This window comes from Microcebus murinus, chromosome 2, assembly GCF_040939455.1.
Source record: "Microcebus murinus isolate Inina chromosome 2, M.murinus_Inina_mat1.0, whole genome shotgun sequence".
Lineage (NCBI taxonomy): Eukaryota > Metazoa > Chordata > Mammalia > Primates > Cheirogaleidae > Microcebus > Microcebus murinus.
Window position 1 is genome coordinate 33,407,207 of NC_134105.1, and position 11,094 is coordinate 33,418,300.

General features: G+C 53.5%; 1 protein-coding gene across 3 annotated transcripts in view; it reads left to right on the plus strand.

The window, feature by feature from the left end:
* Positions 1 to 10,969, plus strand: part of RNF220 (ring finger protein 220) — a 214,544-nt gene extending 203,575 nt beyond the window's left edge. For all 3 annotated transcript variants that reach the window (XM_075997646.1, XM_075997649.1, XM_075997656.1), the window contains 7 exons: positions 4,074 to 4,170; positions 4,361 to 4,447; positions 4,589 to 4,644; positions 4,777 to 4,855; positions 8,993 to 9,101; positions 9,226 to 9,300; positions 9,987 to 10,969. In XM_075997646.1, coding sequence (XP_075853761.1) covers positions 4,074 to 4,170; positions 4,361 to 4,447; positions 4,589 to 4,644; positions 4,777 to 4,855; positions 8,993 to 9,101; positions 9,226 to 9,300; positions 9,987 to 10,058 — 575 coding nt within the window. In that variant the 3' untranslated portion in view covers positions 10,059 to 10,969. The remainder of the gene's footprint in view (positions 1 to 4,073; positions 4,171 to 4,360; positions 4,448 to 4,588; positions 4,645 to 4,776; positions 4,856 to 8,992; positions 9,102 to 9,225; positions 9,301 to 9,986) is intronic.
* The last annotated feature ends 125 nt before the right edge of the window (positions 10,970 to 11,094 follow it).

Genomic DNA, 11,094 nt, shown 5'->3' on the forward strand with positions numbered 1-11,094 from the left:
CGAGGAGGCCCGGAAAGTAGCTAAGTGCGTTTGACACACGCCAACTCCCTGCCTCCACACTGGATAATTGCATTGTCAACTGTTCAGCGAGGTGGCAGGTGACACTGCAGGCCGATTGATTGTCCCGCATCGCAGCTCCCCAGACTGTCAGCTCCCCAATCGATGGCGTTTACACAAGACACCGTAACTGCATCTGTAACTAATTCCAGTGTAAAACTCTCCGGAAGCTGCTGCCCCTGCCCTCCGCGTTGGAGAGTACAGGCCTCTGGAGGGCCCCAGGACTTTCCTTTCTCCCTGCTTCTGGTTTTGTTGGGAGCAGCAGGTGAGGAAATCAATGGCTCCTTTTTTGTGGCTTCAGGTTCCAGGACGTTACTATACCCAGTAAACGGGCATCTCCAGTTTCTCAATCGATCACCTGATCAATTGATTAAATTAACACTGCTTTTTTTTTTTTTTTTTCCCTTCTCAATAACCCAGGAAGAAATGAGTTTATGGGAGAAGGGTCTTTTTTATAAAATTTAGACTTGCATATTATTTCTGCACTTAACCCTCTCCATTTCTGTTGCTGAGTATTCACTGGGAGGAGAGGGATTTTTTGCACTGCTCACCCCACCAGACTGGGCAACTCTAGCACCCACTGTACTTGGCATCATTGACTGTCAGGCTTAGTTTGCCTTTGGGAGGGCCCAGCCCTTTATGCCACTTTAAGCAGAGGCAGTACTGTAGCAAGAGGGCCTCCCTGGTGATTGACAGGTACTCTGGGCCATTTCTGGGTTCTTGGGGGCTGAGTTCCCTCCCTGGATAGGAGCAGCAGGAGTGGCAGCTTGCCTGTTGTCCCTGGAGCTACATGGAAGAGGAGCCAGAGACTTGGAAAGGAGCTCTCTGTGCCATCTTGCCTCTGAGTACTGGCTTGGGATATTCCAGCAGCTGAGAACATAAAATGACTGTGGAGCCTTCCTCTCCAAGTGGGGGGAGGGGGCAAGCTGGCGGGGGGTGCTGTCTGCATAAAACAGCTTTATGGCCGTTTCTTTTTATTATGATTCTGCCAGAAGTCAGCAAGTGACATTTCATTAAGAAAATAAAGTTTAATGTGCTGGGAAAGAGGTTGGAGCAGGCTGGGGCAGCAGAAGAGTGAAATTGGCGGCAGCAGCCTTCTGAACACCTGTGGGGGCAGGGAGAGGTTCCCAACATCTGTCTCAGCTGGGAAATGGGGTCAGGGTAAACTGCTCAGACCAGAGGCAGAGAGGCCTTTTCCTTGGCAAACATGGTGCGTTACGCAGTCCATCCTGTCTGACTAGTCAGAGGAACAGAAGGCTGCTGCCTAGCTGGGAGTTGGGGTCTGATGGGGAAGGTTGTGTCCTGAGAGGCTTCTCTAGGCCACTAGCTAACCAGGACTGAATAGAATAGTGTTGCCAGTGTTTAGCCAGTACTGCTGGACTATGCTGTGTGGCACCTGCCGTGGGCATGGCTAGCTCTGCTGAGATCACAACAGTGAGTCAGACTTGGGACCCTTGTAGCTCTCAATCTAGTGAGGCACAATGACAATACATGGTAATAAATGTGATCCTGGAGTCTGGATCACAGGAGTCTTGGAACACAGGAGTCTGGGTGGACATCAAGGAAGGGACACTTATGTATAAGTACTTGGGGAAGTCTCATCTACCCCCCAGAACACCTTGAGGATAGGGATCAGATGTTGAAGCTCTATGTTCTCAACACCAAACCATAGGATTAGCTCAATAGAAGTTGAAAGTATGGCATTGAGGTGAGAGTTCCTTCCATTAGCAAGGATCTGCAAAGCAGCTATTCTGTGTAGGCATTGTTTGTTAATGGTAGCAGGCATGGTTGGCTAAGTCAGACTTGCCAAATGAGCAGGCATTTGTTTTGTAGACCAGGAGGAAGAAGGTTCTAAGCAAAGAGAGCAAGAGATACAAAGATGCAGAAGCATAAGAAAGTGGATAAGGTTTGGGAGACCACAGTGGCTGTGTTCACTGGGCCAGGCATAGCAGGCAGTAAGACTGCAGAGGAAGAAACTTCAGGCCACGGGGCTGCTTTATGTATTGAGAAGCTGGGACTTTTTCCTGGCAGTTTTGGAGTCCCCTGTTTTCTCTGCTTTGCTATGAGAGCCCAATTTGCATATTGGGCTCAGGAGAGGTACCAGCATTCTCTGCTTTCCTTTTTGCCCATCCACAAGGCAGAGCTGGGCAAGATCAGGTTGAGCAGAGGACGTGAAGCTAGCTGCTGAGTGGCGTGTACTTGGGGGAGGGGGTTGGCAGGGCTCGGGGGGCGCAGGCTGTAAGTGAACCTGATAGCTACATTCTGATTGATGGCAGAGTTTGTCTCCGAAACTGTCAGAGGGTTTATAGAGGTGCCACTCACCCACAAGGCAGGAATTGCTTTTCAGGACACCTGGCTGTGAACAGGAGACAGAGCTGTAACTTGGTGTTTTCTCAGCTTAATGACCCTGCTCCTGACCTGCCTGCTGCCTCAAGTGTGTCGGTGCCTCCAGGGAGGGGGCAAATGAGGACTGTCAGGGAGGGGTGGAGCCCAGGCAGTGCCCAGCCTCTTTTTTTCCCTAGTGCTTCTTACCTCTGACATAGGAGGTATCTTTGTGAGACCCGAGGGGTAGAAGAGAGGAGGAACAGGAAGAAAGTGCTTTTCAGGGCTTGAAAGATGGAGAACATTCCAGGAGTAAACAGCTTGAGCAAAAGTCTTAAGAGCGGGATGTGCAGGGTATGTTTGGGGCACGGTGAGTAGCCTCCACGTCCACATGCATTGGGCTTACAGAGTGGAAGGCGAGAAGTAGGTGCTCCTAGATCTTTGTGGATCTGCCTGAGGGGCCTGGACTTGATTGTGTGTGCAGTGGGAGGCCATAGACAGTTCTGGAGTTGGGGGAAGATGTCAGACCTATATAGTAAGCAGGAAGAGGGAACAGACAAGAGGCTTGAGGAGGACCCATTACAAGACTTATTCTAATGAGACTATAACGACCTGAGTGGAAGAATGGACAAGAAGAAATTTCTGAGCTCATCAGGTAGAACCCTGAGCTACTTCCTCTCTCTTCAAGGATTGCCTTGCTAATCCTACTCGCCACAGAGGCCATTGTTTTCTTTTGTCCCTGGCAAGGCTGCTAGGTAGTGAGGTGTGGTCTGAGACCCACTGGGAGGAAGTAGGGTGCTGGGGGACCAGCTCTGTCGCCCCTGCCCCTGGGCTTGTCAGGAAGGATGGTCCAGGAAGCCAGGTCACCTGGCAGGTGAGCAGGCCTGGTGTGGCCTCAGCAGCTCACCCCTCCCTGTGAGCCAAGAGTCTGCTCATGGATGTGCCAAATACATCTCAAAAGGGGTCGGCTGCCTGCCTAGCCCTGGGCCTGCCTTGGTTGCCTCAGCTTGGTTGCCTTTGTGAACTGCTTTGAGAAGCAGGTGTGCATGCCTATCCTCCCTCGTCTGTCCCTTCCTAATCCCTTTATAACTGCACTTGTCCAGGAATCTGGACTGAGTGAGGTGGAGATGAATAATTAATGTCAGGCGCTTCAGACACCAAATATTTGAACAGCTGCCTGTTGTTTTTGCTGGCAAGGAGCTAGCGACCAAAATCGGGATGTTGGCTGGGGGTCCCACTCTATGGCTGTGATTGGCCTTAGTCAGCCTGTTCTCCCCTCTGATGGACTTATCAGGCTGGACAATGGGACACAGGGGAGCCCAGGTCCTCCCCTGTGAAATCCCTAGACCTGAATCTTCCTGTCTGCCTGATCTTCCTAGATCTGGAAGACAGGTAGATAGCAGGCCTGGGGCTGGGTATCTCCTGAGGACCTGACATAGTGTATGAATGGGCTAGTTTATGAGCTCCACTTGGAGCTGTGTGTAGTGGCAGAGAAGGATGAGGTATGCAGAGTGAAAGGACTGAAATGTCAGTGTTGGGGGCACCAAAGTATCTGGCTTTATATATCTCAGACCCAAGTTTCTATGTGGGCCTTATCTGGCTCCAAACCTGACTCCTACCAAGAGGCAACAGCAGGGGCACCCTTGGCCTAGTCTTGTTGGCCCCTGGCCCTCCTCACACCCTGTTTTCCACAGGCTCTGGCTTTGTCATGTGCAGCGGCAAAGAGAACCCGGACAGTGATGCTGACTTGGATGTGGATGGGGATGACACTCTGGAGTATGGGAAGCCACAGTATCCTTGGACCACTCTGGGGCAAGGTGGGGCAGGTGGGGCAGGCCAAAGGGAATAAGAAAAGTAGCTAGCACCTCTGGTACTTGCCCACACCCACCCCCTCGGCTTTGGCCAAGGGGAGCCCTCCTGAAGATTCAACCCTCACGGTCTACTGCAAACTAGGATCCATTGTCCTTGACCACCATGCCAGATACACAGAGGCTGATGTTATCCCCTGCACAGGCGAGGAGCCCGGTGAAGCCAAGGAGAGAGAGGCACTCCGGGGCGCGGTCCTAAAGCAAGTGTGGGCATGGGCTTGGATGGGTGGGAAAGAGGAGGGGTAGGAAGCCCAGAGGCAGGGGTCAGCCCAATACCCACCCTCGGGGCTGTCCTGCCTGCCAGAGGCCTCACTTTCTTCTTTTTCCTTCCATTCCTCCAGTGGCGGCCCTCCCAGCACACGCATCACGCCTGAGTTCTCTAAATGGGCCAGTGACGGTAAGTCCTGACCCAGGTTAGGAGTAATGGGGGAGAAGGGGCATCCCTAGGTGGTGGTGACTGACTCAAGCCCAACCCTCACCTGTGCTGCCCAGTCTGGCCGGAGTGTGAGTTGCCCCTCTGTCCCAGCAGAGATGCCATCCACCAGCAATGGGGAAAGCAGCAAGCAGGAGGCCATGCAGAAGACCTGCAAGAATAGCGACATCGAGAAGTGAGTGTGGCTGGCCAGGAGGGGAGTCCCTTGGGATGGCAGTTCAGTGGAAGGGATGGGGCCCTTTGCTAGCAGGAAGGCCTGCTGCCAGGGCTTCTGGCCTCCCAAGTGCAGCCTTAGTCCTGCTGCCCTGGGCACACAGCCGGCAGTGGAGCCCAGCTGGTGCTAAGCGTGACTCTGTGAATTGATCGCTGGGCCACGGCCCCGGGAGCCTTGACGGAGGGAGGAGCAGTCCGCCTGCTTGCCTGCCCGCTGCGGCGGCCTCCGCCCGGGGAATGTGATGTATGGCCGCCCAGCCCAGCCGGCACACTTGATTCATCTCCAGTTTCTGTTTCTTAATCGGGAGCTAAATTGGTTTCATTTTTCTTGTCCCGGGTGGCGCTCACAGTGGGTTTTAGGCAGAAGCATTGGGTCTCATCACTTGTGGTAGGAATTTTTGGCCTAGGTTCTCTGGCAGGGGAAAGGAACATCCATTAGCATTTCACCCAAGGCTGGGCAGCCCTTGGCCTGGATCTCCTGGAGCCACAAGGATTTGATGTCAGCTGGGCATCTCACTGCCTTTCCGGAAGCCCAAGCAAGGCCAGTTCTGGCCCCAGGAGATGGCATTGTCCAGTATAGGCTGCCTGGAGCTGCTGCCATTGGCCTTGGCTTAACTCCTGCACCCACCCCTCCCTCTGACTGGAGGGTAGGTTGCTTGGGGTTAAAAGGCAGCCTCTTCATTCCAGGGCCAGTGTTCCATCTTGCCTCCTGCCAGGAGAGTGGATTGCAGGCCGGTGCAGGGCTGGGTCGGTGGCCCAGGGTCACCTCCCATTTGTTTCCCTCCATTTTGTGTTGTCATAAATTCATTCCAGCCCGTTGTGGTTGATCAGTTTATCTCGGCCGGGGCCGCGAGTGCTGCTGGCATGATGTATGGGCCGCGGCGCAGGGCCCGGCTGCCCATGAATCACCGCAGCTGCTCCGTGTCAGCGCCGGAGCGGGCCGTACGGGTTCGGCGCAACCAGCTTGGGGAGGGGAGGATGACGTATGGATGTTTATTTAATAATTCTCTCCTACTCCAGCTGAGCGGGGCGGGTGGGGTTGTAAGGGGCGCCCACCCTCGTCTGGAGGGGCTGCTCATAAATCAGAAAGACAAGATCATTAATCAGGGATGGCGCCTGAGGGGGAGGTGGGGGCCAGAGCCAGTGGCCATCCATGAAGGTACTACCTACCCAACACTGGGGAAGTCAGGATTTGTATCCCACCTGTGTGAGCATAGGCACCAGTAGGCAGGGATCTCTGGGATGAGTTGGGGACTGGCTCGGTCATGTACAGAGATCTCCGTTGGAACTGGATCTGCTGAGATTGGGGCCCTTCAGTCCCCATGACTTCTCTTCTCGTCCAGAGTATGGGTTCCTGCCCTAGATATGTTTCACAGCCCGAGAAAGGGGAAAGACAGGATGCCATAGCTTCTTCCAAGAATCTCTTCACTCCCTCCAGGGGCTTAGGAATAGCTCATAACCAGCCTGGGTCAGGGGCTGGAGGATTGGGTATTTCACCAGAGCAAAGATTAGAGGCCAGGTGCATGCCAAGCAAATCCTGGATAGGTGGGCTCTGGAGTTAGTAATTGGCCCTCGATGTGGCCTTGGAGCTCTTGGAGATGGAATGGGAAATGGATTCATTCTCTTCTGGCCCCATCATTTTTTGCCTTTCCAGCTCAATTTCATCTTCTGATTTGGAGTTTGGGATTCTCTACTCTGGGGTAGGTTGCCCCCAGCTCCAGGCCTTAGTTTCCCAATCTCTGAAATAACTACATAGGACCAGCCTGGTCCTTGGAGAGGAAGGGAGCACAGCTACCCATCCTTATGTCCATGTTGGGAATGTACCAGCAAGCCAGATGGCATTGGGCAAAACGCCAGAACAGCCAGCTGCTATTCAGGTGCTTGTGAGGAGGGAGGGAGTGGTAAAGGTTTCCAGAGCCAGAACGTTGACTAGAAGATCCCAGGGAGTCAGCCAGTACCAGAGGAACTGGTGTCAGAGCCTTTCATGGTGCCCCTGGAGAGAGGCAAGGCAGAGAGAATCATGGATGCATGGTGTGATGGATCTAGAGCATCCCTGACACAGGGGGACACAGTCACTAGGGAGTCATGTTCAGTGTTGCTGCTAGCACCCTAAAAGGAAAAGGTCAGATTGAAGTGTGTCGCTGCCCATGAAATATCACCACTACCCTCCCTGTACCCCATTATCGCTTGCGTCCTACTGTGACAGACCACCTGTAAGCCTGAGCTTTCTAAGCTGATTGTGTCCCTTAAGCTGGCATAACAGGCCCCCCCAGGAGATTCCGTATTCACACCACATGTCACTTGTGATTCCACCTGCGCCCCCCTAGTTCCAGTCCTTGCTTCCTGAGTGAGTACAGCTTTGAAACCTCAGCTCTTGTGTACACCCCTCTTGAGCATCCTCAGCAGCTTCCCATTGCCCACGAGATAAACTTCAGTTCTTGATTATGGCATTTGTGGTTGTCCCACACACAATTTCTTCACTCTAGCACCTTATACTCACCTACACATGAGCCTTCCAGCTGGGCCAGGCTCTTGGCCTCTTGGCCTTTGTATCTGCTATTCCCTTATCCTGGAGACCCACCTCATCCCGGGCAGAGGCAGTATGGAGTAATGGTTAGTCACACAGTCACCCATCAATCATAGAATCAGTCTGTGGGGTTTGAATCCCATCTCCCCCACTTTGGAAACCTTGAGCAAGCTATTTTATTTTTCTGTGCTTTAGTTTCTTCATATATAAAATGGGATATCCGAATTTTCTCATGGGGTTTTGTGAGGTGGAAATAAGATCATAATTATCAATCCCTCAGTACAATCCCTGGCATTTAGTAAGTGCTTAATAAATTTTTAGCTATTTTATTTGTATTATCGTCCATATTACTCCCTAAGGCCTGTCTCCAGTCCCATCTTTCCTACTCTTCCAGGAAGCATTCTTCTTTCTCTCTGAGCTCCCGTGGGTCCTATTGACTTGTTTTAGGAGGGTAAGAGGGATCCGTGAGATAGCCCTAGCTATTCTCTGTTCAGCAGTGCAGGCCAAAGTCTCAGAAACCTTGGAGGGACCTTCTGGTGCAGGGTGTGAACAGTAGGCCGAGGACTACCTGGGCATCTGGTGTGCCTAGGAATAAATAACAAGGAGCCCTTGAGGTGGGCCAGACCAGTGGCAAAGGGACCCAGATTATGTATCCAGTACCTACATCTTTCACCCTTTCCCTGGAGATTGGACTGACCATTTCTTCAGCAAGTGTTACTCAATGCTCACATGCCTGAAGCAGGGCTAATGTTGTCCAACCAGCCTGCCCTCAGGGAATGCAGTCTAGCTGGGGTCACAGAGACCTTTGCAGTGACATTGCCAGGGTGGAGGTCAGCACAGGGAGCTCTAAGATCTTGCAGTAGTGGTGCTGCCTTGGAGGGTTGGAAAAAGCTTCCAGGAGGAGGTGAGAACTAAACCAGGCCTAAATGTTGCAGCAGAGCTAGTGAGTTAGGAGGCAACAGGATCCAGAGGAAATAGGGTGTAGAGAGGCCAAAGGAGTGAAAGGGTGGTGTGTGTGGTGACAGTAGTTTTGTGTGGATGGAGCATAAAATATGGGGCAGGGTGCGGCTGGCTAGGGCTGTGCCAAGGAAGAGTATAGTAAAGCTTCACTCTGAAGGAGACTTTGAAATGTTGGAAGTAAACATGATCACATGTGCTGTTAGAATGTAAGTTCTTCTAGGTGTTGGGAGAAGGGAATGGACATGAAGGCCCTGGAGGCAGAGGCTATTTGGAAGGTTAGTGGAGTAATTCAGGAGAGCCGAGTGGGGTGAAGTCGAGACACTCCAGATATATGAGGAAAGAGATGGCAGAGTTGGGGGTGACCGAGGAGTGGTTGAGAATGGTTCCCAGGTATCTGGTTTAGCAATGCATCGGGATGGAGCTGAGGAACGGAGGGTGAGGAGTTTAGCTCTGGAATGCTGAGTTGCAGATGATGGGCTACTGGGGAAAGGGGCAGGCAGGGATGTCGAGGGGACCTTAACGTGTGTGGTTCTAGAACTCAAGGGAGGTGTGGGCTGGAGGTTCAGATTGGGAATGCCAGCCTGCTGCTCAACTGTGCTGTCCTCTTCACAGAATCACTGAAGATTCAGCTGTGACCACGTTTGAGGCCCTGAAGGCTCGGGTCAGGGAACTTGAACGGCAGCTATCACGTGGGGACCGTTACAAATGCCTCATCTGCATGGTGAGTAGGAAGGAACCCAGGGGTGCACTTAGGCTTTCGTGTTCTCTGGGGTTTGGAGAGGTCTCTGCACTGCGAGGGGTGGGCCTGCCTCAGAGTGACCCCTCTCTGCCCACCTCCTCCCTAGGACTCGTACTCGATGCCCCTAACGTCCATCCAGTGTTGGCACGTGCACTGCGAAGAGTGCTGGCTGCGGACCCTGGTGAGGTGGCATGGGGGTCGGGAGTGGGTGGCTGTCCATGATTATGTTTGAGCCTGCTTGGGGGACTCGGGGAGCAAGGGAGAACGGAGTAGAGAACAGAGCCAGGATATCTACCCCAAGCTCACCACAGGCTCTCCTCCCCCACTACAGGTTTATTAAATCCTCCCCCTCCCCTGCGTCTGCCCCCACAAGCCCCACTGCACCACACATACTGGTGAGACCCCAGGTCAGGAGGAGGCTGGCTGTGGGTAAGCAGGACCAGGGCCCGCCCCTCCCCCTCCCATTACTAAGCTCCTTCTGCTCCTGCCCCTGTTCTTCGCTCAGGAGCAGCCATTAAAATGTCGCCCGGAGACAGCAATAAAAGGCTCGGACGTGGGCTCTGTGTCCTGATCAAAGGCCGCGTGTAATCTCGTTAGGGCCGCGGCAGCCACAGCTGGACCCAGCCTTGTTCTCATTACCGGGGCTCCCGCTGCGGGGCTGGCCGGGCGGTTTGATCCTGGCGTCCCCCCAACACAAGAGCGCGCCTGCCTGCTCACAGAGGCCGCCCATGCATCCCGTCTGGGCTGATAGGACCAAGGTCCCAGCACACACTGGGGCAGGGAGATGTGGCTGCAGGCCCAGGTGTTCACATGCACAAACATGCCACACACTGTGTGTAACCAAAGCCCTCCCTGTTCTCCCTGCAGGGTGCCAAGAAGCTCTGCCCTCAGTGCAATACGATCACAGCACCTGGAGACCTGCGGAGGATCTACTTGTGAGCTAGCTACCCCAGGCAGGCCTTGCCTCAAGCAGCCCCACCTGCCCCCAGCCTCTGTGACAGTGACCCTCTCCCCTTGTACATACTTGCACACAAGTTCCCCAATGTACATACATGCACATACATGCGTGTGTGCACACACACATATACACACACAGGACTCTGGAGCCAGAGTAGAGGCTGAGGCCCAGGCACTACCTGCTGGCTCCCACCAAGTTTGGGGGCCATACCTGTTCCAGGGTGGGGCAGGGAGGTGAGGGTGGGGGGAGTAGCAGGGCTAGGCTCCTGAGATCCAGCCCCCAGACTGACGGACAGACAGACATGCAAACACCAGACTGAAGCACATGTAATATAGACCGTGTATGTTTACAATGTTGTGTATAAATGGGACAACTCCCCACCCTCCTCCCCATGGCTGTATGATTTTCTTCCTTTTTTTAAAAACCCCTGGAAGCAGTGCCCCCTTCAGGGCTGGCTGGGGGCTCGGCCCATCCACCTCGTGGGGTGCCTGCCTCTTCCTCTCCCGTGGTGTCCCTTCCCTTTCCCATGTGCTCGGTGTTCAGTGGTGTATATTTCTTCTCCCAGACATGGGGCACATGCCCCGAGGGACATGATCCTCTCCTTAGTCTTAGCTCATGGGGCTCTTCATAAGGAGTTTGGGTGGGGGCAGGAAGTGGGACTGAGCCCAAGCAGAGGCTGAGGTTGGGGCCGGATGAGGGTGCTCCTGGCTCCCCAGCTTCCGCTGAGAACCTTTCCTGGGATTGGAGCTGCTGCTCCCAGGGAAAAAGTGTTGTCTCCCTCGCCCCTCATGTGGGCCCCATGGTGTGATACTGTGTCTGTATATTCTATACAAAGGTACTTGTCCTTTCCCTTTGTAAACTACATTTGACATGGATTAAACCAATATAAACAGCTGCTGTCTGTGTGTAAATATGTGAGGGGGGAGCTGATAGCAATGGGGGGAAGGTGGGCTGAGGGAGTTAAGGAGTTAATTCCTGGCAACAATATGGGGGAAAGGGCTTAGCTATAGGTGTGTG